General features: G+C 41.3%; 1 protein-coding gene across 1 annotated transcript in view; it reads left to right on the forward strand.

The window, feature by feature from the left end:
• The window catches only part of LOC117522483 (zinc finger protein GLIS1), an 81,777-nt gene extending 55,298 nt beyond the window's left edge, over positions 1-26,479 (forward strand). Inside the window, exons 5-8 of the mRNA XM_034183905.1 lie at positions 5,128-5,284; positions 20,356-20,480; positions 20,562-20,660; positions 25,768-26,479. Of these exons, the coding sequence (XP_034039796.1) occupies positions 5,128-5,284; positions 20,356-20,480; positions 20,562-20,660; positions 25,768-25,904 (518 nt within the window). The 3' untranslated portion in view covers positions 25,905-26,479. The remainder of the gene's footprint in view (positions 1-5,127; positions 5,285-20,355; positions 20,481-20,561; positions 20,661-25,767) is intronic.
• The last annotated feature ends 1,246 nt before the right edge of the window (positions 26,480-27,725 follow it).

Consider the following 27,725-nt stretch of genomic DNA (forward strand, 5'->3'; position numbering starts at 1 on the left):
AGAACGATATGTCTTTGGGATGGTTTATTTTATTTAAAATTTTATTAGCAAAGAAAGTCATGAAGTCATTACTAGTTAAAGTTAAAGGAATACTCGGCTCAATAGAGCTCTAACTCTGTCAGCCTGGCTACAGTGCTGAAAAGAAACCTGGGGTTGTTCTTATTTTCTTCAATTAGTGATGAGTAGTAAGATGTCCTAGCTTTACGGAGGGCTTTTTTTTATAGAGCAACAGACTCTTTTTCCAGGCTAAGTGAAGATCTTCTAAATTAGTGAGACGCCATTTCCTCTCCAACTTACGGGTTATCTGCTTTAAGCTGCGAGTTTGTGAGTTATACCACAGAGTCAGGCACTTCTGATTTAAGGCTCTCTTTTTCAGCATCCAAAGTTGTCCTCAATGAGGATATATAACTATTGACGAGATAATCTATCTCACTCACAGAGTTTAGGTAGCTACTCTGCACTGTGTTGGTATATGGCATTAGAGAACATAAAGAAGGAATCATATCCTTAAACCTAGTTACAGCGCTTTCTGAAAGACTTCTAGTGTAATGAAACTTATTCCCCACTGCTGGGTAGTCCATCAGAGTAAATGTAAATGTTATTAAGAAATGATCAGACAGAAGGGGGTTTTCAGGGAATACTGTTAAGTTTTCAATTTCCATACCATAAGTCAGAACAAGATCTAAGATATGATTAAAGTGGTGGGTGGATTCATTTACATTTTGAGCAAAGCCAATCGAGTCTAACAATAGATTAAATGCAGTGTTGAGGCTGTCATTCTCAGCATCTGTGTGGATGTTAAAATTGCCCACTATAATTATCTTATCTGAGCTAAGCACTAAGTCAGACAAAAGGTCCGAAAATTCACAGAGAAACTCACAGTAACGACCAGGTGGACGATAGATAATAACAAATAAAACTGGTTTTTGGGACTTCCAATTTGGATGGACAAGACTAAGAGACAAGCTTTCAAATGAATTAAAGCTCTGTCTGGGTTTTTGATTAATTAATAAGCTGGAGTGGAAGATTGCTGCTAATCCTCCGCCTCGGCCCGTGCTACGAGCGTTCTGACAGTTAGTGTGACTCGGGGGTGTTGACTCATTTAAACTAACATATTCATCCTGCTGTAACCAGGTTTCTGTAAGGCAGAATAAATCAATATGTTGATCCATTATTATATCATTTACTAACAGGGACTTAGAAGAGAGAGACCTAATGTTTAATAGACCACATTTAACTGTTTTAGTCTGTGGTGCAGTTGAAGGTGCTATATTATTTTTTCTTTTTGAATTTTTATGCTTAAATAGATTTTTGCTGGTTATCAATCAATCAATCAATTTTTTTTATATAGCGCCAAATCACAACAAACAGTTGCCCCAAGGCGCTTTATATTGTAAGGCAAGGCCATACAATAATTATGTAAAACCCCAACGGTCAAAACGACCCCCTGTGAGCAAGCACTTGGCTACAGTGGGAAGGAAAAACTCCCTTTTAACAGGAAGAAAGGTTATTGGTAGTCTGGGAGCAGACACCGTCTCTACGGGGATGGGGTAATGAGGGGATGGCAAGGGGAGAGAAGCTGCAGAGAGGTGTGTAAGACTACAACTCTGCTTCCTGGTCCCAACCCTGGATAGTCACGGTTTGGAGGATTTAAGAAAATTGGCCAGATTTCTAGAAATGAGAGCTGCTTCATCCAAAGTGGGATGGATGCCGTCTCTCCTAACATGACCAGGTTTTCCCCAGAAGCTTTGCCAATTATCTATGAAGCCCACCTCATTTTTTGGACACCACTCAGACAGCCAGCAATTCAAGGAGAACATGCGGCTAAACATGTCACTCCCGGTCCGATTGGGGAGCGGCCCAGAGAAAACTACAGAGTCCGACATTGTTTTTGCAAAGTTACCCACCGATTCAATGTTAATTTTAGTGACCTCCGATTGCCGTAACCGGGTGTCATTACTGCCGACGTGAATTACAATCTTACCAAATTTACGCTTAGCTTTAGCCAGCAGTTTCAAATTTCCTTCAATGTCGCCTGCTCTGGCCCCCGGAAGACAATTGACTATGGTTGCTGGTGTCGCTAACTTCACATTTCTCAAAACAGAGTCGCCAATAACCAGAGTTTGATCCTCAGCGGGTGTGTCGCCGAGTGGGGAAAAATGGTTAGAGATGTGAACGGGTTGGCGGTGTACACGGGGCTTCTGTTTAGGGCTACGCTTCCTCCTCACAGTCACCCAGTCGGCCTGCTTTCCTGGCTGCTCGGGATCTGCCGGGAGGGAACTAACGGCGGCTAAGCTACCTTGGTCCGCACCGACTACAGGGGCCTGGCTAGCTGTAGGATTTTCCACGGTGCGGAGCCGAGTCTCCAATTCGCCCAGCCTGGCCTCCAAAGCTACGAATAAGCTACACTTATTACAAGTACCATTACTGCTAAAGGAGGCCGAGGAATAACTAAACATTTCACACCCAGAGCAGAAAAGTGCGGGAGAGACAGGAGAAGCCGCCATGCTAAACTGGCTAAGAGCTAGTAGCTGCGCTAAGCTAGCGGATTCCTAAAAACACACAAAGTGAATAATGTGTAAATAATTTAGAGGTGATTCAGCAGAGGGAGTGCTTTAGTTAAGGCACGTGAAGATTACACTGGGAAACAAATCGTTATCTAGTTAACTAGATCAATCTAACTGTGCAGATTAAACAGCTAACAGATACAGAAAAACACCGCTGTGCTCCAGAACAGGAAGTGATACAATACCGCAGTGAGAGCCAACCACCAGAGACACATCAAAAATACCAAATCTGACAACCTTCAAGTATACAGCAGGTATTTGCACATTCAAAGATACTTTATATTACATTAGATTAGACAGAACTTTATTGATCCCTTGGCAAGACTCCCTCAGTGAAATTGAGGTTCCAGCAGGATTGTATAGCAGCACACAGGGTAAGAAGCACACAGACTATCAAAATAGAAAAAAAAAAAAAAGAAAAACAGTTTGCAAATATAAATACAAATACATAATTTGAATATCAGACATACTGATCAATACTGATTTACTGGCTACTACTGTTACTCTCCTTCTCATTCCTGACATCAGTGACTTCATTAATCCCCCACATGCTGCCAGTGTGCAGATGAGCACCTTGCATGGCAGCACCCTGACACCGGTGTGTGTGTGTGTGTGTGTGTGTGAGAGAGAGAGAGAGAGAGGATGAATGTGAGACATCATTGTAAAGCCCTTTGGGCTTCTGATTCAGATGTACAGTAGTGTTCAGAATAATAGTAGTGCTATGTGACTAAAAAGATTAATCCAGGTTTTGAGTATATTTGTTATTGTTACATGGGAAACAAGGTACCAGTAGATTCAGTAGATTCTCACAAATCCAACAAGACCAAGCATTCATGATATGCACACTCTTAAGGCTATGAAATTGGGCTATTAGTAAAAAAAAAAAAAAAAGTAGAAAAGGGGGTGTTCACAATAATAGTAGTGTGGCATTCAGTCAGTGAGTTCTTCACTTTTGTGGAACAAACAGGTGTGAATCAGGTGTCCCCTATTTAAGGATGAAGCCAGCACCTGTTGAACATGCTTTTCTCTTTGAAAGCCTGAGGAAAATGGGACGTTCAAGACATTGTTCAAAAGCACAGCGCAGTTTGATTAAAAAGTTGATTGGAGAGGGTAAAACTTATACACAGGTGCAAAAAAACTATAGGCTGTTCATCTACAATGATCTCCAATGCTTTAAAATGGACAAAAAAAACCAGAGACGTGTGGAAGAAAATGGAAAACAACCATCAAAATGGATAGAAGAATAACCAGAATGGCAAAGGCTCACCTACTGATCAGCTCCAGGATGATCAAAGACAGTCTGGAGTTACCTGTAAGTGCTGTGACAGTTAGAAGACGCCTGTGTGAAGGTCATTTATTTGCAAGAATCCCCCGCAAAGTCCCTCTGTTAAATAAAAGACATGTGCAGAAGAGGTTACAATTTGCCAAAGAACACATCAACTGGCCTAAAGAGAAATGGAGGAATATTTTGTGGACTGATGAGAGTAAAATTGTTCTTTTTGGGTCCAAGGGCCACAGACAGTTTGTGAGACGACCCCCAAACTCTGAATTCAAGCCACAGTTCACAGTGAAGACAGTGAAGCATGGTGGTGCAAGCATCATGATATGGGCATGTTTCTCCTACTATGGTGTTGGGCCTATATATCACATACCAGGTATCATGGATCAGTTTGGATATGTCAAAATACTTGAAGAGGTCATGTTGTCTTATGCTGAAGAGGACATGCCCTTGAAATGGGTGTTTCAACAAGACAATGACCCCAAGCACACTAGTAAACCAGCAAAATCTTGGTTCCAAAACAACAAAATTAATGCCTCACAGATGTGAAGAAATCATGAAAAACTGTGGTTATACAACTAAATACTAGTTTAGTGATTCACAGGATTGCTAAAAAAGCAGTTTGAACATAATAGTTTTGAGTTTGTACTGTCAACAGCAGATGTTACTATTATTGTGAACACCCCCTTTTTCTACTTTTTTTACTAATAGCGCAATTTCATAGCCTTAAGAGTGTGCATATCATGAATGCTTGGTCTTGTTGGATTTGTGAGAATCTACTGAATCTACTGGTACCTTGTTTCCCATGTAACAATAACAAATATACTCAAAACCTGGATTAATCTTTTTAGTCACATAGCACTACTATTATACTGAACACTACTGTAAACGTGCTATATGAATGCAGTCCATCTCTCCTTCTGACCACATGTTCATTCATTCATTCATTTGTTGTCACCACTCTACTGGTGCCTGGTGACAGCAGAAACACGTTAGATCTCTGGTCCAGACATCTTTCTACAAAGAATTAACAGTTCAACAGGTCTCTGTGTTATCGTCACATTATCACCTTGGTAACACTTTTGGGCTGTACTTCACTTCACTCACAGTGATGTGTTACGTGGATCAGCATGTCAGAGTTCACATTAACAGCCAGATCTAATATATGGAATTTGCCTGAGGACAGAAGTGGACACTGTTGGCTCTGCTGCTCTCCTCTTGAGGTTCTTTGGTGTGATCCTTTTTTTTAAGATGCTGATATCATACTTGACTCTCGTTTAGGTGTTTGCTCAGACGGCGGTGTGGTCCAAAACCAGGAGAACTCTGAGTATCTGGCTCCACCAGCAGATTCTGGCTGCCGGTATCCAGTTTTGGAGGGAACTTTTGATGTCAACAGTCCAATATCTTCATTATCAAGCGGAGAAACCATGAGAGAAGTGTGAGTGTTTTATTCAGTGTCGGGATTGTCCATGTTTGTGCTTTTAATATTTCACTTTGTTTCTCCTCTGTGGTCCGAAAAGCAGAAACAGAATAATGTGACTGTGCATAAAAATAATAATAATGAATAAATCCTTTAGCAACAGAGATGGACTTGGGGTTTGGTGGTTACTTTAAATGCAGAGTTGGAAGCCACTGAAATTGTGTGTATTGTAATTTTTTATTTTTTTGTCCAGAGAAAAGTAGAAGTGAGACTTAAAAGAATGAAGGTCTGTGTGGCAGCAGTTTTTACAAAATAAAACAAAAATTTTGTTGCTTGCTGAGGGATTGCTTATAAACCTGCATTTATTGGCAGTGCAAAAAATACAAAGGCGACCTATCAAAAAAAGGCTAACGATCATATGATATTTGGTACTTTAAACGGTAGTGTATTAAAATGTAATAGACAGTTTTATCTTAAATTCTTTTCACACATTTGCAGACATTCTGTTGGCACTGTTCATGCCATCAAGAAAAGTTAATTTTTGTTTTTTGTTTTTCCATGTCTGTTTATTTGCACGTCTTTGAGCTGATTTCTTGTGATACTTTGGTAAAAGGAAGAACCCGACCAGGAAGGGATTCACTTATATTTTAGACTCGATACAGATAAATGAGCATATGGCTACATGGTGGCACAGCGAGAAGGGTGGCATTCAAAGGGCATCCTTCCAGCACTCACCCTCTTCACAGGGGTGTCCAGTGGAACACTTGTGCCAAAATCAACATGTAGATCCACTGCGGGGACTGAAAACAGGAGCAGATGAAAGGATCTGGTGCTCCACGTTGCTGCATTCACCACACAACGGAACCAGGGTGGATGGAAACCACAAGCAGTTCATCACCACTTAGGAGGTGATGGTCTAGTGGTTAAGCGTTGGGCTTCAGACCAGAGGATCCTCAGTTTAAAACCCAGCCAGACCGGAAAATCTGCAAGGGCCCATGGGCAAGGTCCCTGATCCCCCAGTTACTCCTGGTGTGTAGTGAGCACCTCACATCAGGGTGAATTCAGAGCATCATTGTAAAGCACTTTGAGCTTCTGATGCAGATGGAAAAGCGCTATATAAATGTAGTCCATTTACCGTTTTATTGAAAGTAACCGTCCATGTGCTGCAGCCAGGGTGGACCGTGGGCGTGTCCTCAGCCTGTTCATTTGGCACAGAGGCATTCTACCAGTGCCCAAGGATTCTCCTGAGAGACCCATGACCAAAGACAACTAGTAATCACCTTAGGTCAGTGGTAAGACTCCAAGTTTCACAGTAAGGCAGGAAGTATCAGGACCCGAAAGGCTTGGACTTTGGTTCTCCAACAAAGAAACACATCAGCATGGTCAAAGACCTCTGTGCAGTGACCTCATCACCCCGTAAGTGGTTTCCAGATGTTTCCCCGTCTCAATGTCCAAGGACCCAGAGATATGAATGTCACTGCTGCGATACTCTTAAAAAAAAATTGTTAATTGTGGGATGTCACTGCACCCATTAATCAAGTATTAATTGACTTTTCAATTATCAGCAATTGTAATAATCAGTTAATCCAAACTTAGTGATTTCAGCTTCTAAAATGTGACTATTTTCTGTTTGTATTGTACTATGTCTTTCTCTTATCGTGCCCCTGTTCTGTGGAATGATCTCCCTGCATCAATAAAACAGTCAGATTCTGTAGAGACTTTCAAGTCCAGACTTAAGACACACTTATTTTCCCTTTCGTATGGCTAGCATACTGGCATAGTATGTTACTAATGTTCAGACCCCTTTAAATTAATTTTATTAGTAAACGGAGTGTGCCATGGCCTCAACTTTATCTAAAATCTGCGTCTGTTAGCCCTAGCCCTAAGCTTCACTAACTAAGTTTTCTTGTTGTTTAATGCTGACAAATTACACTGTATTTGTTGTCTTTCTGATACCTGATTCTGTTTGTTTCTCTCTGTTTGAGGTGTGGCTCCATCCAGAAGTAGAAGTGGGTGTCTTCTTTAATGGCCATGAAAATAGACCGGATCTATGGACCCCCCCCGTCCTGGACACCAGCATGGACTTCCAAAATTCCCTGTATATTTGTATGATCAATTGTGTCTGTATCATGGTGCAAGCAAAGGGTCACCCCTTTGAGTCTGGTCTGCTTGAGGTTTCTTCCTCAATCATCAGAGGTAGTTTTTTTTCTTAGCACTGTTGCCTGTGTTCTTGCTCTGGGGGTTGGTAAAGTTAGACTTTACTTGTGTAAAGCGCCTTGTGGCAACTTTGCTGTGATTTGGTGCTATATAAATGAAATAAATTAAGCCTTTGTCAGTAAGCTGAAAATCTTTGGGCTGTGGATGAAACCAGATGATTGAAGGTCTCGTTTTCAACAAATTGATAATTCAAGAAAATAATCGATTGATTTATCTTTATCAATCAATCAATCAATCAATTTTTTTATATAGCGCCAAATCACAACAAACAGTTGCCCCAAGGCGCTTTATATTGTAAGGCAAGGCCATACAATAATTATGTAAAACCCCAACGGTCAAAACGACCCCCTGTGAGCAAGCACTTGGCTACAGTGGGAAGGAAAAACTCCCTTTTAACAGGAAGAAACCTCCAGCAGAACCAGGCTCAGGGAGGGGCAGTCTTCTGCTGGGACTGGTTGGGGCTGAGGGAGAGAACCAGGAAAAAGACATGCTGTGGAGGGAAGCAGAGATCGATCACTAATGATTAAATGCAGAGTGGTGCATACAGAGCAAAAAGAGAAAGAAACAGTGCATCATGGGAACCCCCCAGCAGTCTACGTCTATAGCAGCATAACTAAGGGATGGTTCAGGGTCACCTGATCCAGCCCTAACTATAAGCTTTAGCAAAAAGGAAAGTTTTAAGCCTAATCTTAAAAGTAGAGAGGGTGTCTGTCTCCCTGATCCGAATTGGGAGCTGGTTCCACAGGAGAGGAGCCTGAAAGCTGAAGGCTCTGCCTCCCATTCTACTCTTACAAACCCTAGGAACTACAAGTAAGCCTGCAGTCTGAGAGCGAAGTGCTCTATTGGGGTGATATGGTACTATGAGGTCCCTAAGATAAGATGGGACCTGATTATTCAAAACCTTATAAGTAAGGTCCTAGCTTTACGGAGGGCTTTTTTTTTAATAGAGCAACAGACTCTTTTTCCAGGCTAAGTGAAGATCTTCTAAATTAGTGAGACGCCATTTTCTCTCCAACTTACGGGTTATCTGCTTTAAGCTGCGAGTTTGTGAGTTATACCACGGAGTCAGGCACTTCTGATTTAAGGCTCTCTTTTTCAGAGGAGCTACAGCATCCAAAGTTGTTCTCAATGAGGATGTAAAACTATTGACGAGATAATCTATCTCACTCAGAGAGTTTAGGTAGGTAGGAGGTAGGTAGGAGTTTAGTATAGACCTCCCCCTCTCATGCTTGGTGGCTCCATCCTCAGTATCCTTCTCCCTATGTAGCCTGGGTCCGCTCCTCTCTATCCCATCTCTGACTTTGTCTCCAAACTGTCCTGCTTCCCCTGATATGTTTATTCAGAACCGTCTTCTCTCCTTTTCGTCATTCATCAGCACCTCAGAATGTTCCCTCCACCTTCTTAACACACTCTCTTTGCTTGTTAGCACATTTCCATCTGCATAGTCCATCACTCTAGTTTACTGCGTGCCCCATGCAGCTCATCCCCTCTGTCTGTCCGTTTCTCCTTCTTTACATACAGTTTGCTGTATGCACTTTGCATTTAACTTTAATGTTTTTTTGTTGTTGTTGTTGTTGTTGTTGTTTTTTGTTGTTTTTTGTTTTTTTTTGCTTTTTTTTTGGAAGGTCTTCTTTACCAGAAGTGCAAAACGTTCAGAAATAAAACCGTAGGATGTCTCCTAACTGAAAATGTGCGTGTTTGACACTCAGGTGTGTTTGGAGACTTTGGTTGTTTGTGTGTTTTAATTTTTAAAACTAAACTTGTCTTTGTGAACCGTCTCTGAGCCAAAGCTTCCACCAAACGATGCACAGTCTGCCCATTTATGTCTCATTTTAGAGAGAATGTTGGAGGATCTCGCTGGTGCCCACAGTCCACTGCGGCCTGCCAAAGCCAATACCAGACAAGCACTTGTTTTTTTCCCAGAATTACTTAGTGAGACATTAAACGTGTGAGTAAATGATCTTTGCTTCAAGTGCAGCCGGCGTGGAGCTCTGACCTCATCGCCAGGCGTGTGTTTACTCTGGCTGAGAGCGGCCCTTCTGACTCCTTTTAATTATTTAATACTTGAGTGATTGCGCTGCAGCTTGTCCATCAGCTTGTGTGTGTGTGTGTGTGTGTGTGTGTGTGTGTGTGTGTGTGTGTGTGTGTGTGTGTGTGTGTGTGTGTGTGTGTGTGTGTGTGTGTGTGTGTGTGTGTGTGTGTGTGTGGTTTGAGGGGGATGAAGTGTTGGATCGGCTCTTTGGGAGCAGTGCGTCCCTCAGATAGACACAGACTAACACACACAGACGTGCTTTTATACCGTTTGAAGGAAGGAGACGAAATAAAGTTTACTTTGCGGATGGCTGCGTGACTTTGGATCTAAAGAGTGAGTTTAAGCAAAGTGTTTGACATTTCCACACATTTTTGTGTTTACTGTTTCTTTCATATGAAGTAAAAGAACTCAAGTGGTTCCAAGTATTTGATTGGTTGTACTTTGGTGGCACTTTGTACTAATTAATTACTTTTTTAAAGATGTGAAAACAAAATGTCATGTCGCTATGGAATAACTTTGTGCAGAGAAGACGGGTCTGTGGACAGGAGTTCGATTCTAGGTGTGTACGTCACAGTACCTGTCTGTGCCTGTGGATGAGATGACCTGCGTCGTCTCAGTCCACCTGGTTCTGAATGGATACCAGCTTTGTTTGGTAAATAAGGGGTGCAATGAATCAGATTGCAATTTTTGACCCAGTTCAGGTCATTTGTCAGAATGGCAAAAAAAAAGGGGGGGGGGGGGGGGCTTTCTTCTTCGAGTGGTGCACCACTCAGTAAAAGTCTGGAAAAGTCATAATCATCTTTTCAGTACCTAAACTAATTCCATAAAGCTGAAGCTGATTTTGCTTTTTTCTCCTGTTTCACAATGAAGACATCTTTTCACAGTCAAACGCAATGCAAAGGAAATATACGGCTCTTATTGTGACATTTCAGAATAAAAGTCCTAAACATAAATGAACTTGCATCAACTCAGATAATTTTTTGCTAAGATGCAAAACTGCGAAATGTTTAATGTCATCATACTGTTCAGGTCAATTGTGTATGATTGTTGAGTCACGATTCCAGGAATCTCCTTCCCTGGAATGTAATACTAACAGGTTCAGACAAGCGCAGGAAGGTTATGACAACTTGCAGTTAACTTGATGTGAAGCATCTGCATGTTGCAGAAAATCCTCAGTTTAAGTAAGGGTTTTTCTTTTAAATCAAGCAACAAAAAAGTTGTAGAGTTTGGGGTTGAATTTCAAACTCTACTAGAATTTTATACACAGTTCAGATATAACAAGGAAAAGACTTGATACCATTTTCGATATGGGGGGGGGGGGGGGGGTGTGTGCAGAAAATTAGGTGTGTTTAAAAAACAAAACAAAACACTAGAATGATACAAACAATAAAATCAATAGCAAGGCTATTTTTAAGTTCTCTGATGTAGTGCAAGTGTGCTTGTTTCCAGGCCAGAATGTTTTGGTTCAAGACTACTCCTGCCCATTCTCCATGAATTTGCATCAGGAAGGGCATCTGGCATAAAACTTGTGCCAAATCAAGATGTAGGACCACCTCGGATCTGCTGTGGCGACCCCAAGAGACAACAAGGAGGGAGAAGCCAAAGGGACTTACTTACCTGTGACCCATCTTATGTACATCCATAAGATTTTTTTGTAAATCTGAATCTACCAAATGTTGGTTATAACATTTTTTTTTCTTATTGTACATTTTAATTTACTTGCACATATCATTTGCACATTTTATTACTGTGAATTATTCAGTGTTTAGTGTATCTTTCTACATGCCGTACAGAGAGACTGCAGCTCAAACCGAAGTCAAATTCCTTGTATTGTGACTTGGCGAGTAAAATCTATTTTGATTCTGATTCTGATCCCCTGAATGTCTCCCCCTCAGGGGTGGGAAATGTAAATTGTTTCCAGACAGCATGAATTTTGATCATATTGGCAGTATTTTACTATGAGTTGCTTATCTAATAAAATGATAGTGGTGCCAAAGAACATTCTTTAGTGACTTAAATCTTTAAAAACCCCTTGGTACTGTACCTTTAAACAAGATGCTTTGCAATCTCATCTCATGATATCTAACAGTGCTCTGTGAAGTTATTTTTTTCTTTGGCCAGCTGTGAGCTTCTCTGTCTGCAGTGTGAATGTGTGTGGAAACTAGATGAAATGAAGATGTTTGTATTGATTCTCTTGCCAATGCATATGTAATCGGTCGTAATTTTGAATATTGATGAGTACCCGAGCATGTTTATTTATTTATTTATTTATTTTAACAACCGTAGTAGGGAGTAGGGCTGTCACAGATCACAAAAGCCACAATTAAGTTCGGACAATTTATTTGTTTATTAATTTTAAGCCACAGATCTGATCATTTTTCGAGTCAGCAAAAATAAATAAACTTATTTCAACTTCAACTTATTTTCATTTATATAGCGCCAAATCACAACAGAGTTGCCTCAAAGCACTTCACACAGGTAAGGTCTAACCTTACCAACCCCCAGAGCAACAGTGGGAAGGAAAAACTCCCTCTGAGGAAGAAACCTCAAGCAGACCAGACTCAAAGGGGTGACCCTCTGCTTGGACCATGCTACAAAACATAAATTACAGAACAATTCACGGACGAATATACAAGAAATGGTATTGGCGCACAGGACAGGAGAGAAGGAGAGAGCATATCTCACCCATATTGGCCTCTCTTCATTGGCTTCCTGTTAATTCTAGAATAGAATTTAAAATTCTTCTTCTTACTTATAAGGTTTTGAATAATCAGGTCCCATCTTATCTTAGGGACCCTCGTAGTACCATATTACCCCAATAGAGCGCTTCGCTCTCAGACTGCAGGCTTACTTGTAGTTCCTAGGGTTTGTAAGAGTAGAATGGGAGGCAGAGCCTTCAGCTTTCAGGCTCCTCTCCTGTGGAACCAGCTCCCAATTCAGATCAGGGAGACAGACACCCTCTCTACTTTTAAGATTAGGCTTAAAACTTTCCTTTTTGCTAAAGCTTATAGTTAGGGCTGGATCAGGTGACCCTGAACCATCCCTTAGTTATGCTGCTATAGACGTAGACTGCTGGGGGGTTCCCATGATGCACTGTTTCTTTTTTTTTTTGCTCTGTATGCACCACTCTGCATTTAATCATTAGTGATCAATCTCTGCTCCCCTCCACAGCATGTCTTTTTCCTGGTTCTCTCCCTCAGCCCCAACCAGTCCCAGCAGAAGACTGCCCCTCCCTGAGCCTGGTTCTGCTGGAGGTTTCTTCCTGTTAAAAGGGAGTTTTTTCCTTCCCACTGTAGCCAAGTGCTTGCTCACAGGGGGTCGTTTTGACCGTTGGGGTTTTACATAATTATTGTATGGCCTTGCCTTACAATATAAAGCGCCTTGGGGCAACTGTTTGTTGTGATTTGGCGCTATATAAAAAAAATTGATTGATTGATTGATTGACAGGAGGATCACCAACACAAATACAACTCCCATCTCTGGATGGAGCTGCACCTTAGAGAAAAAACAGAATCAGGCATCAGAAAGACAAGAAATACTGTATAATTTGTCAACATTAAACAACAAGAAAAACAGAGAAATACTAAGGTGATCGCCGGCCACTAGCCCTAAGCTACACTAAAAGACCCAGAATTTAGGTAAAGTTGAGGCCGCGGCACGCTCCAATTACTAATAAAATGAATTAAAAGAGTAAAAAGTGTAAAATAGAACTGTACCAGTATGCTAGCCATATGAAAGGGAAAATAAGTGCATCTTAAGTCTGGACTTGAAAATCTCCACAGAATCTGACTGTTTTATTGATGCAGGGAGATCATTCCACAGAACAGGGGCACGATAAGAGAAAGCTCTGTGACCCGCAGACTTCTTATTCACCTTAGGGACACAAAGTAGTCCTGCACCCTGAGAACGTAAAGCCCAGGCTGGTACGTAAGGTTTAATTAGGTCAGCTACGTAGGAGGGTGCCAGTCCATGAATAATTTTATAAGTTAGTAGCAGAACCTTAAAATCTGATCTCACTGGGACAGGAAGCCAGTGAAGGAATGCTAAAATGGATGTAATGTGGTCGAACTTTCTGCTTCGTGTCAAATGTCTGGTTGCAGCATTTTGAACCAATTGGATACCCCTAATGCTGGACTGCGGTAAACCAGAAAATAGAACATTGCAGTAGTCCAATCTAGAAGAGATAAATGCATGAATCAGGGTCTCAGCATCAGCCATAGACAGGATGGGACGAATCTTTGCTATATTTCGCAGGTGGAAGAAAGCAGTCCGAGTAGTATTTCTAATGTGGAGGCCAAAGGACAACGAAGGATCAAAAATGACCCCAGGGTTCCTCACTTTGTCAGTGTGATGTATGACACATGAGCCGAGGCTGAGCGTTAACTGGTCAAATTGATGCCGATGTCTCACTGGACCAAGAACCATCATTTCAGTCTTATCAGAGTTTAAAAGTAGGAAGTTTCTAGACATCCAACTTCTCACTGCTGCAAGGCAATCTTCTAAGGATTTTATGTTAATGAGATTACCAGCAGTTATTGGCATGTATAACTGAGTATCATCTGCACAGCAGTGAATAGTAATCCGAAAACACCGCAATATGTGCCCAAGGAGTGCTATATAAAGGGAGAAAAGCAGGGGGCCTAAGACAGACCCCTGTGGAACTGTGGAGAAAGATTAATAATTTCCAGCACAGTCGGCCCAAGAGTGGACCACAGGTCCTTAAACAGTTTTGCTGGTATAGGATCAAACAGGTTGTGCTTTTTGTTGACATTACGAGTTTTGTCAGCATGTCTAGTGAGATACTATCAAATTCTGTAAATCTAGGTAATACCTCAGTAGTGGTGCCCACATCAATAGCAGGGTGTAGTGGCTGGGTTAAGGCATGCCGGGATATGTTTAACCTGATGTCTTCTATTTTCTTCCCAAAGTAATTCAGGAAATCTTGTGCTGTAAAAGGAGAGCGAACTACAGGTGGTTGTCCATGCAAAAGTGTTGAATGAATAAATGAATAAATAATAAAAATAACTTGAGTCATGAAAATAATTTTATGTGTAGTCCTGAATGTCCAATGTTTTACACAATATTTTAAAATAAAATACTTAAAGCTATAAAATACTATAATACTATATATGAGAGAGCAGCCAGCTGCATCACTGTGCCTCTCTATGCTGATTCACTGTCACCGTGTGCTTCCCAGCATCCTCCACCTGATCTGATGGGGCTGTCATAGACTGTAGGGGTTGCTACTATAACTAGTTCAAGGCTGTATGTTCTTATGACAACGTAAATTTGGATCATATTGGCATTGTCATATTATTACTCCCCTATTTAACTGCTAATAAATAAAATTATAGTGGTTCCAAAGAAAATTATTATTTAAATCTTAAAAAAGGCTGCACACATTTAACTGTATTAAACTGCAGTATGAATACTGTCACTGAATAAAAACATACCTTTGTCAAAATCATAGTGAAGTAAGTCCTTTTGGCTGCTCCTGTGTTGTCACTTGGGGTCGCCACAGCAGATCCAAGGTGGATATGCATGTTGATTTGGCACACAGGTATTATGCTGGATGCTCTTTCTGACATAACCTCCCCCTCCCCTCCAAAAAAAGAGATGGGGGTGTCTACGTATATTGTTTGATGAGAAAGTAACAGTAGTTTTACTCATAACCCTTTCTGGAGAAATGCATTCATCTGACTCAGGGATCCTGACAAGCAGATGCTCAGAAATGGACATTTTTTCCAGAACTGTGGACTCAGCCACCTCGGCTGCGCACACGCTTTGAGTTGTGTGAGGCTGTGTGAGTGCAGATCAGCTGCATTTCTTCCACTCAGCCTGTGATTTTTTTTTATTTTTTTTTTACTTCAACTGCATCAAAATTATTGCAGTTATATTAAACATGAATCACCATGACCTGAAATCACACTTATATAAACTGTGCAATTAATCCTTGGCTCACATGCATTCCAAACCGTGTGGGGCGCTCAGTACGGATTACGGATCAACTGTGATCCCTGACACCACTAGCAGGGAGTCGTCAGGTGTCCTGTGATGTGACTGTGGCGCATTTTATCACAGTGATGATGCTCAAACAATATATCGTGCAGCTCTACATGACGGAGGTGAAAGCTGCTGATAAATCAGCAGATCTGGATTCAGGATTCCTCTTGCTCTGGCATTAAAGAGCTGATCTGGCTGCAGTTTTAAAGGAGCGCGCTGAAGGGGTTTAGCAGGTATCGCGAGCGGAGCAGTAACGGTTTGTTGCGGTGGCGCTGACAGCTGCTCCCTCAGGCGTGAACCTTGTGCTTGTTTTCAGTTTTGGCTCTGCGGCCACGACGGCAGCTTGAAGCAGCGGTGTGCGCACGGCTCAGACATCTCAGCTATGCTGCTGCAACGTTGCAAAAATGTTCGCCGCGGAACAGACGCCATTGTTTATAGTTAAAGTCAGCTCTGATGGTTCTGGGGCCGCGGAGGGGAGTCCAGACACGTGTTGAATTCTTCGGGCTCGCAGTCATCGTGGCAGAGCTGCACACACTCATTTCAGCAGTCGTATTATATCAAAACCGCCTCTGTTTACACAATCTTACACAAAAGCTGGTCTGCATTACCGTGGGAAGCCCTGCTTAGGTTTCAAAAAGTCTTCTTGATTAATTTGGTCTTTTGTGTCCGTCTTCAGCCAGCAGAGACGACTAGATGAAATATGATGACATTTGACGAGGGGAATGGGGCTAATAAAGAGACCAGAGGACCGTTAATGAGAGATACGTAAAGAAATCTGAAAACGCTTCCTTTTTTACAGCTGGTCAGACGTGGATGGAGAAGGTCCACGAGCCAGCATCCATCAGTACCTCTGACAAATCGGCTTATTTATGAAGACCACTAAAATCCTTCCAGCAGAACCCGAGGCCGCGCCGCGCTCAGGGGACCAATACGCCGCAGCACATCAGCAGGCCCACGCCAAACGCCGAGCGTGAGCTCTTTGAAAGACGGGGGAGGCGACTCAAATACCGTTCTGAGGGCTTTCAGCTGCATATCTCCATGGAGAGACATTCCAATGCCTATCGCCTCCCCCCACTTGGCTCCAGTGGCTCATTCGTTTCCATGTGGAATCTGTTTGTGCAAAGTCAGCACATTCCTGCAGCATCATAACGGAGCCTGATTCCATTTCTCCACCTGAAGGGGGCAATGATTCCATATGATGTTGTGTCCACGTTTGGAATTTAGCACTGGGAATTTGATGGGAACGTTCTTGTACCGAGGCATCACTGGATGTTTGCTGCCACACTTCAGCCTCTTCTGTCTCCTGCAGCTTCTGTTCTCGGTGGGGCCCTGAATCTGATGTTGTACCTCAAACAAGCAGTGGCTCCCAAACCAGGCTCTGACGGCCAGACTGAATATAAAACTCCATAAGTTTCCTCCAAAAAGCCATAAGTTATCTTTTATATCTGCTGCACAGAGTGAATTAGTGACATTTGACTGTAAGCTACACTGTAAAAAAAAAAAAACCTGTTGTTTTTACAGGAAAACGCTGGCAGCTGTGGTTACCAGGGAATTCCTGTAAAAAATACAGCAGCACAGTAGATAACTTTACAGATGTAATATGTAAATGGATTTACAGTGAATGAACCACGGCTGACTCATTAAAAAACTGTTAAATCTACAAAAATAGGCTCTCTTTTTTTGTAGATTTAACAGTTGTAAAGTTATCTACTGCTGCTGTATTTTTTACAGGAATTCTCTGGTAACCACAGCTGCCAGCGTTTTCCTGTAAAAACAACAGGGTTTTTTTTTTTTTTTTTTTTTTGCAGTGTATATTTCTGCGTTTTGGGGCAGTTTATACTGTGATGGTGGTTTTTTCATTTGTTTTTGGTGAGTTGAACTCAAGGTGAAACAGCAGCGTTAGTGCCTGAATACCTACAGTGAATTTTCTTTTTGTCTCAGTATTTTTAAATTTGTGTTCTATGTATTTCCTGTTATACTTTGTGCAGCACTTTGTATGCACCACTGAAAGTGCTGTATCAATAAGTAGTATTTGCCTCCTTGAGTAAATCCAACATAATCCACATATTGCAATAAAATCCTCTATAATTACCCCCCACACAAAAAACCCAATATGAATATTCGCTGCCAAACTGCCAGTTGTTCCCATATTTAACTCACCAAACTGACAATAAAAACTACATTTGTACATATTCATAGTATGCTTTATTTACATTTAAAATAATTACACTGAGATTATAGCAATTATCTTAAAAATGTCATGATTTGTGCATCTCTGGTTGCTTGTGTGCTACTGTTACATTTCATTTAAGGCATGTTATTAAATCATTACATGTCATTTTACCAGGAGTGATTTTGGTTTGGCGGCGAAGCGCTGAAATGTTTTGGAATTTAATGAAACGCTGGTTTCTCTCCATATGACAGAAGAATTCTTAAACATTTCAGCAGAAGCAAAAGTGAAGCCAAGTAGAAGAAAATGAAAACAAAGATGTTATTACAGATCATGTTGTGACTCTTAGAGTTTATGAAATTCAATTTATATTTATGTCGTGCCAAATCACAACAAAGTCACCTCAAAGAGGTGAGGTCTCGACCACATCCACCTCATGGTACGAAGAAGTCCAGTTTCAGCAGTTAGACGCCTTCACAGAGATGTGGAAGACAAAAGGATTTTATTAAAAAGATGTGAAGTTCAAGTTGTAGTTTTTCCAAAAGGCACATGGGAGACTCGAGCCTAGATTTGAAGTATTTTCTCATACTGTTAAAATTATTCAAATAATCATCATCATCTATATTATAATAGCTAAGTGGCCTCTGTGTGTGTGTGTGTGTGTGTGTGTGTGTGTGTGTGTGTGTGTGTGTGTGTGTGTGTGTGTGTGTGTGTGTGTGTGTGTGTGTGTGTGTGTGTGTGTGTGTGTGTGTGTGAGACACTTGACATTTGGTATGTTTATGTATTTTGGGTCAAAGATGAATGTTGCAGAAACAGAAAGTTGATAGGACAAATATTTTTGGAGAAATTAGCAATTTTATCTAACCAGTAAACAAAGGTAAATGGACTGCATTTATATAGCGCTTTTCCATCTGCATCAGGTGCTCAAAGTGCTTTACAATAATGCCTCACATTCACCCTGATGTGAGGCTGCTGCCATACAAGGTCCTCACTACACACCGGGAGCCACCAGGGGATTAAGGACCTTGTGATTTTCTGGACAGGCTGGGATTTGAACTGAGGAGCCTCTGGTCTCAAGCCCAATGTTTAACCACTACACCATCACCTCCCAATGTACATTATGCTGCAATGCACCATGGGAGTTTGACGTTTTGGGATTTAAAATGTTGTTATTGTGGTTCGTGTTCGTTTGACAGCGTTGTTAGTGTTATTGATTTATTGTGTTTTTGTAGTTCAACTGGTTTAGTCAGTTTAGTTAAGTGTCATGCTCCTGGTACCATAAGTGTAGTGCTTTTATTGTGTTCTGCAACATTCTCCATTTGTGAAATTAAAAGCACCTGCTTACAACAGAATGCAGAAAAGACAAAAAGCTCTGCATGCATGTGTGTGTGCGTGCAATTGTGATCCCACACAAACTGTGGAGAGCTGACATTTGCTTTTTGGTATGTTTATGTATTTTGGGTCAAGGATGAATGGCGCCAAGACCAAACGTTTTTTAGAGAAGCTACATATATTAGCAAACAACACTGAACAAAACACATTGATATTTACATTCTGGACTCACATGCCAATCCAGCAGGTGGCAGTAAATCATCTATATATTGCTGCTTGGTGGTTAAATAATTCATCCGTGTAATTGCGCTGAAAGAAAAACAGCATCTTTTTACTTCAGTGTGTGCGCGCAGCTCAGTTCAACATGTACACACACAAACGTACTTATTTAATTTCCATTTTACATGACAGCGAGCTGAGAGAACGGCGATCTAACCACAGCTTTCAGTGTTTTGCACATTGTAACTGAAAGTTCTTTAATTTTTACACACAACAACATGGAGACGATGGCGGGCGTCAACAAACACACAACACTCCATACTTATGGTGCCGTCAGCACAACAACCAAACTATTTGAATACATTTGTATATTCAGATAGAGGCGTGGCCAGGGAGGAGATTGGTGTGTGTGCATGTGTGCTAAATTCCACGTTCAGTGGGATGTATAAACTGAATGTGTGTGGATTCATGCCTACACGCACTTTGATATATCTGAATATATTACGCCTGATTCAGAGTTTTGCGGTACGCCAGCTTTTAGTAGAAAGTCAATGCAAGTCTTTGTACGTGAGGCCCCTGGACACTAAGCACATGAGGCAGGAGCGAGGTCAAAAATGAAACCGTCAAACACGGCAAGGCAAAAACAGAGCAAATTCAAAGGCTGGAACGAGGACAAGAAATCACAACGAACTGGCGGAGAAGTTGTGAACGAATTAACATGTACAAACAGTATGGTAAACCTGTGTCGAGTAGACATTCCTCTGTCTTCCTGTTACTCCACCATTCCACCATTATAATGAATCAAATGAAGACGGTGTCCACAAAAAGGCAGTTCCCCTCACATCATTATTATTATTATTATTATTATTATTATTATTATTATTATTATTACGCTGACTGGCCACAGTGATGAAGCTGGAACCTGAAGAAGCGTCACTGTTTCGAGTTTGTTGGGTGAAACCAACTCTGACGGTTTTTCTGATGATGCCGGTAGAGACGGCGCTCTGATACGCCGCTCTAAGATCTGCTGCAGGTGTTCAGTTGGGTTTGGATCAGAGCGCTTCTGCACAGATGGACCACGTGCCACGAATTCACTTCTCTCTTGTTTTGTGTCAGGAACCAAGTGATGTCGTCGTTGGTGTCGGCAGACGTCAGTCCGGTGGCTTCTTTGGCAGACGTCAGGCTGCAGGATTACCACAAAGCCTACAGCCAGCAGCAGCAGCTGGTGTCGCAGCAACAAGGTACCGCCGCTGACACCGTGTGACCTCATCAGCGCCGCCTGTTTGTGTTGTCGCTCATCCTTTCCTCTCTGTGCCACTCAGGCTGCCTGTACGACGGAGGAAAAGACACTCAGCCGGGCGGTGATGGCGGCTTTGAGCCCTGCAGTTATTTCACAAACCCGTCTGCGTCTCATTCTGCAGGTCAGACTGTGAAAACGTCAGGGGAAGAAAGTCAGGCTTTAAAATCCCTCACAGCACAATTTAAGTCATTATTTTGTCATGAATTACAAAGTAAAATAACCATAGGCGCCGTCAGTGTCTCAGCTGTTATTCTAAGGACACTGCTGAGACAAAATGAAGACTAAGCGGCATCAGAGAGTAACAACTTCAACATGTGACAGCGAGATTCAGTCTGTGTGACACTGTAACACATCATGTGGTCCTCTTTGGGATTCGCCATCTTTATTCTGTATTGAATAGAATAGAATATAAACTTTATTGTCATTGCGCATATATACATACAGCCAAACTTGTCCTCTGCATTTTCAATCAATCAATTTTTTTATATAGCGCCAAATCACAACAAACAGTTGCCCCAAGGCGCTTTATATTGTAAGGCAAGGCCATACAATAATTATGTAAAACCCCAACGGTCAAAACGACCCCCTGTGAGCAAGCACTTGGCTACAGTGGGAAGGAAAAACTCCCTTTTAACAGGAAGAAACCTCCAGCAGAACCAGGCTCAGGGAGGGGCAGTCTTCTGCTGGGACTGGTTGGGGCTGAGGGAGAGAATCAGGAAAAAGACATGCTGTGGAAGAGAGCAGAGATCAATCACTAATGATTAAATGCAGAGTGGTGCATACAGAGCAAAAAGAGAAAGAAAGTGCATCATGGGAACCCCCCAGCAGTCTACGTCTATAGCAGCATAACTAAGGGATGGTTCAGGGTCACCTGATCCAGCCCTAACTATAAGCTTTAGCAAAAAGGAAAGTTTTAAGCCTAATCTTAAAAGTAGAGAGGGTGTCTGTCTCCCTGATCTGAATTGGGAGCTGGTTCCACAGGAGAGGAGCCTGAAAGCTGAAGGCTCTGCCTCCCATTCTACTCTTACAAACCCTAGGAACTACAAGTAAGCCTGCAGTCTGAGAGCGAAGCGCTCTATTGGGGTGATATGGTACTACGAGGTCCCTAAGATAAGATGGGACCTGATTATTCAAAACCTTATAAGTAAGAAGAAGAATATTAAATTCTATTCTAGAATTAACAGGAAGCCAATGAAGAGAGGCCAATATGGGTGAGATATGCTCTCTCCTTCTAGTCCCCGTCAGTACTCTAGCTGCAGCATTTTGAATTAACTGAAGGCTTTTTAGGGAACTTTTAGGACAACCTGATAATAATGAATTACAATAGTCCAGCCTAGAGGAAATAAATGCATGAATTAGTTTTTCAGCATCACTCTGAGACAAGACCTTTCTGATTTTAGAGATATTGCGTAAATGCAAAAAAGCAGTCCTACATATTTGTTTAATATGCGCTTTGAATGACATATCCTGATCAAAATGACTCCAAGATTTCTCACAGTATTACTAGAGGTCAGGGTAATGCCATCCAGAGTAAGGATCTGGTTAGACACCATGTTTCTAAGATTTGTGGGGCCAAGTACAATAACTTCAGTTTTATCTGAGTTTAAAAGCAGGAAATTAGAGGTCATCCATGTCTTTATGTCTGTAAGACAATCCTGCAGTTAGCTAATTGGTGTGTGTCCTCTGGCTTCATGGATAGATAAAGCGGGTATCATCTGTGTAACAATGAAAATTTAAGCAATACCGTCTAATAATACTGCCTAAGGGAAGCATGTATAAATGAATAAAATTGGTCCTAGCACAGAACCTTGAGGAACTCATAATTAACTTTAGTCTGTGAAGAAGATTCCCCATTTACATGAACAAATTGTAATCTATTAGACAAATATGATTCAAACCACCGCAGCGCAGTGCCTTTAATACCTATGGCATGCTCTAATCTCTGTAATAAAATTTTATGGTCAACAGTATCAAAAGCAGCACTGAGGTCTAACAGAACAGCACAGAGATGAGTCCACTGTCCGAGGCCATAAGAAGATCATTTGTAACCTTCACTAATGCTGTTTCTGTACTATGATGAATTCTAAAACCTGACTGAAACTCTTCAAATAGACCATTCCTCTGCAGATGATCAGTTAGCTGTTTTACAACTACCCTTTCAAGAATTTTTGAGAGAAAAGGAAGGTTGGAGATTGGCCTATAATTAGCTAAGATAGCTGGGTCAAGTGATGGCTTTTTAAGTAATGGTTTAATTACTGCCACCTTAAAAGCCTGTGGTACATAGCCAACTAATAAAGATAGATTGATCATATTTAAGATCGAAGCATTAAATAATGGTAGGGCTTCCTTGAGCAGCCTGGTAGGAATGGGGTCTAATAAACATGTTGATGGTTTGATGAAGTAACTAATGAAAATAACTCAGACAGAACAATCGGAGAGAAAGAGTCTAACCAAATACAGGCATCACTGAAAGCAGCCAAAGATAACGATATGTCTTTGGGATGGTTATGAGTAATTTTTTCTCTAATAGTTAAATTTTGTTAGCAAAGAAAGTCTGAAGTCATTACTAGTTAAAGTTAATGGAATACTCAGCTCAATAGAGCTCTGACTCTTTGTCAGCCTGGCTACAGTGCTGAAAAGAAACCTGGGGTTGTTCTTATTTTCTTCAATTAGTGATGAGTAGTAAGATGTCCTAGGATTTTGCCATCCTAGTTACAATTAGACACAATCTAACCACTAGGGGCAGTGAGCAGCCACAGTCCGGCACCCGGGGACCAACACCAGATGTAGAGACGCTGCCTCGGTCAGGGGCAGAGAAAGGAGCAGACCCTAAATAAGCATGTTGTTGATTGTGGGAGGAAACCGGAGGAAACCCACACACACAGGGAGAACATGCAAACTCCACACAAAAAGGCTGGGAATCAATCCCACGGCCTTCTTGCTGTGAGGCACAAGTGCTAACCACTAACCACCATGCCGCCCCATTCTATTCTACAACCTCAGTTCCAATGAAGTTGGGATGTTGTGTAAAATGTGAATAAAAACAGAACCCAATGATTTGCAAATCCTCTTCAACCTATATTCAACTGAATACACCACAAAGACAAGATATTTAATGTTCAAACTGATAAACTTTATTGTTTTTGTGCAAATATTTGCTCATTTTGAAATGGATGCCTGCAACATGTTTCAAAAAAGCTGGGACAGTGGTATGTTTACCACTGTGTTACATCACCTTTCCTTCTAACAACACTCAATAAGCGTTTGGGAACTGAGGACACACATGGTTGGGTATAAAAGGACCATCCCCAAAAGTCTCAGCCATTCACAAGCAAAAATGGCGTGAGGATCACCACTTTGTGAACAACTGCATGACAAAAATAGTCACGCAGTTTAAGAACAATGTTTCTCAATGTTCAATTGCAAGGAATTTAGGGATTCCATCATCTACAGTCCATAATATAATCACAAAATTCAGAGAATCTGGAATCTGTGATGTAACACACTGTGGATAGAATCTGTGATGTAACACACAACCCACATTTTGATGCATGAAGTGATGGATTAGATTAAATAATCATCTCCTCTAGGTTTTAAATACTGTAACTCAAATCTGATAAATAAAGAGAATAAACTCATTCAGATCTGGTGAACAGGAAAAAAAAAAATCTTTGTTTTGTCTGTGTAATATCCCAAAGATGTGTCTGCCACCTGCTGGATGCTCAGGGGAACCTTGGTTGATGGTGGATTAGAAGCAGGTGTGGTTGTCATTCACAGACCGGCCCATTTCTGCACTGAAATGTACTCAGTCAGAGAAATAAGTTACTAAAATGCTACTAAAATAAATAACTTTGAGTATTTCACAGCGGTTTTGTTCTAAACTTGAAGAACAGAGTCACAAATCATCACAACCTTGCAGAAGGGATTTTGTCTTCATCTTTTACTGAGCAGGTGGCTCAGCGGATAAGGGGCTGGCCTGACGATATGTACACCTGCGTTTGAATCCTGCTCATGCTACCTGTCTGTGCCTTTGTACAAGACACTTTGTATTTTCCAGAGTAAAAGTTGTAGTTATTGTACTAGTTTGTGAGCTCTCACAACTTATACTCCATTGTAACTTGTATAGTGAAAAAAAATCATGCATTTGATCCAATAATAATTATTTATGTCTGACTTTTCCAGTTATCAAAGCACAAAACAAAATAAACAGCAATAATAAAAGTACAACAAAAAGCCAAAATTAAACAGGTGATGATGCTTTCAAAATGGTGTTACTTGAATTTATTTTTTCCTCTTCAAGAGTTTGTTTGTTTTTTGTTTTTTTTTGATAGGTGTGACTTATACTTTAAAAACTATTGTAATCACATTGTCTTAAAACACCCATCTGAAAAAATGGATACTAGCTTTGGCTGTGGAAGTTAATGTGAAGCATCATTGTAAAGCACCATGTGCACTAGTGTGACAGAAATGCAGCCCTCTTCCTTCAGTCTTTCCTTGTCACTTTCACCATGTCTGGTTTGAAGTTGTGTGGAGCTGTAGATGACCTTGTTTTTCAGTTTCCCTTCCAAGCCCTCAGTCCAGTGGCCAGCAGCTGTTTCGAAAGCCTAGGTCTAGTAGCCAACAAAGCCTAGGTCTAGTAGCCAACAAAGCATAGATCTAGTAGCCAACAAAGCATAGATCTAGTAGCCAACAAAGCCTAGGTCTAGTAGCCAACAAAGCATAGATCTAGTAGCCAACAAAGCATAGATCTAGTAGCCAACAAAGCCTAGGTCTAGTAGCCAACAAAGCCTAGGTCTAGTAGCCAACAAAGCATAGATCTAGTAGCCAACAAAGCCTAGGTCTAGTAGCCAACAAAGCATAGATCTAGTAGCCAACAAAGCATAGATCTAGTAGCCAACAAAGCCTAGGTCTAGTAGCCAACAAAGCATAGATCTAGTAGCCAACAAAGCATAGATCTAGTAGCCAACAAAGCCTAGGTCTAGTAGCCAACAAAGCATAGATCTAGTAGCCAACAAAGCGTAGGTCTAGTAGCCAACAAAGCCTAGGTCTAGTAGCCAACAAAGCATAGATCTAGTAGCCAACAAAGCCTAGGTCTGGTGGCCACCACAACTTGTATCATAAAACAGGCGGACTTTATTAGTTTTGTAAATACTGATGAAAAATGCCATCTCAAAGTGTAGATGTTTTATATTTTTAATATAAACATTTTTTCTTTCTTTTTTCCCCAGGGTTTGACTTGTTGCAGGATCTGCAGGGTCAGGCCGGAGGCGGCTGCTCTCCGTGTCCGGATGAAAGCTTCCTCTTCCAGGCGGGAGGTGTGGACCGCTGTCTCAGTCAGATCTACTCCATCTACCTGGACTCCTGATGCCAAACCAGGAACATATGGCCTCCTGTGATGCCGACTGGGCAACTTAAGGTGGCGCTGTTTCATTGTCATAGCTTTGGCCTTTCTTACCTCTGGCAAAGGAAACAAGTGAACGTACAGATGCACGTGTAAGGACGTTTTCCTGGAGGTGGCGCTGACAGCCAGCCTGCAGACTGAACGGTGGCAGTAGCAGTGACTTTTATTCCGATGATCCCACTTGGATCTGGATAAGACGAGCTACAGCGCTCTATTTCTGTTTTTCATCCCTGGTGGCAGTGGTGTTATTTTTGCCTCTGCAGCAGCTCAAACTCCAGGAAACCTGGATATTTCTATCTGCAAAAGGCTATTTAAAGACATTGTTAAAGTGCATTTTAATGTCAGATCAGCGTGTGTGTGTGTGTGTGTGTGTGTGTGTGTGTGTGTGTGTGTGTGTGTGTGTGTGTGTGTGTGTGTGTGTGTGTGTGTGTGTGTGTGTGTGTGTGTGTGTGTGTGTGTGTGTGTGTGTGTTGTGCATTTGTTTTCATGACAATACAGGACATTTTTATGATAACACACCTTCAATATTAGGACACTGATAAAAATGAGGACATTTTCCATGTCCTCATTTTCTGAGCACTCTAAAACATTCAAAACTCTGTCGCTCCCCAACATGCTCCTAGACCAAAAAAGATGTCATAAAATATAACAATTTTTGGAAAGTAAGTGTGTTTAGCGTTTTTGCTCATCTTCAATTTCACAGCCTAGTGGCCAGTTTTTGGAACTCAACACACTTTTCACACACTTTCAGTGTGATGTTATTGTATTCATACATAAGTCACGTAGTGTCCTCATATGTAGCATCAAAATCCAGTTTGACCGATATCAAGATTCAAGATTAGTTTATTTGCCTTTTGTAGTTAAAAAAAAACACATAGGAAATGGTTGTGCAAAAAGCTCCGTGCATCACACACAAGAAAACAACATTAGACAGACATGGAACAAATTATCACATAAAGACACATTGACACTGTGAAATACAAGGTACAGAGATCAAGTCAAAAAGTTAAGATCAAATAAATTAAATTAAATTAAATATATAATCCTCACCAAAAACTCAACAGATGGACATGTTCCTGTAAGTATGGGTTTGATTCCCAGGCCTCTAGGACCTTGGGAAAGGCATGTTCCCATTTTTTACATTTCTGTCATATGTCCTGATATGTCATGAAAACGTGTGTGTGTGTGTGTGTGTGTGTGTGTGTGTGTGTGTGTGTGTGTGTGTGTGTGTGTGTGTGTGTGTGTGTGTGTGTGTGTGTGTGTGTGTGTGTGTGTGTGTGTGTGTGTGTGTGTGTGTATACATTAATCTTCCACATCACTGGCATCATTTTTAATCATTGCATAACTGAAACACATTGTTCCTATTGTCCCATCTCAACTATCAGAGTTAAAGAGCAACTTTCTATCTCTGTTACTTCAGCGGCTGCAGCTGAAATTTGAGTTTGTTGGGAGACAAATAAGTGGATCACAATGAAGAAAATGCACAACTTCTCTGTTCTTGTTTTTTCTCCTCAACCCCGAGTGACAAGTGCTGAAAACGACCCCACAGGCTTCACTCCTGATCCACAGTGTATCCACCGTGATCCTGAACAGGATGCAAGACTTCAGAGGTCAGGTTGTCCCGCCTGAAGTCTGATCTGTGTCCGCTTGCTTCAGCGTCTTTATTCTTGTACAGTTATTTTCTACATTTAGAGAGAGGTGCGTGTTGTTTACAGCCATCTGCACTCTTTCCGACCAAACTGGATGTTTACACAATTTTTTACTGAGTCACATTTAATTCAACAA

This window comes from Thalassophryne amazonica, chromosome 12 (genome assembly GCF_902500255.1).
Source record: "Thalassophryne amazonica chromosome 12, fThaAma1.1, whole genome shotgun sequence".
NCBI classification, from domain to species: Eukaryota; Metazoa; Chordata; class Actinopteri; order Batrachoidiformes; family Batrachoididae; genus Thalassophryne; species Thalassophryne amazonica.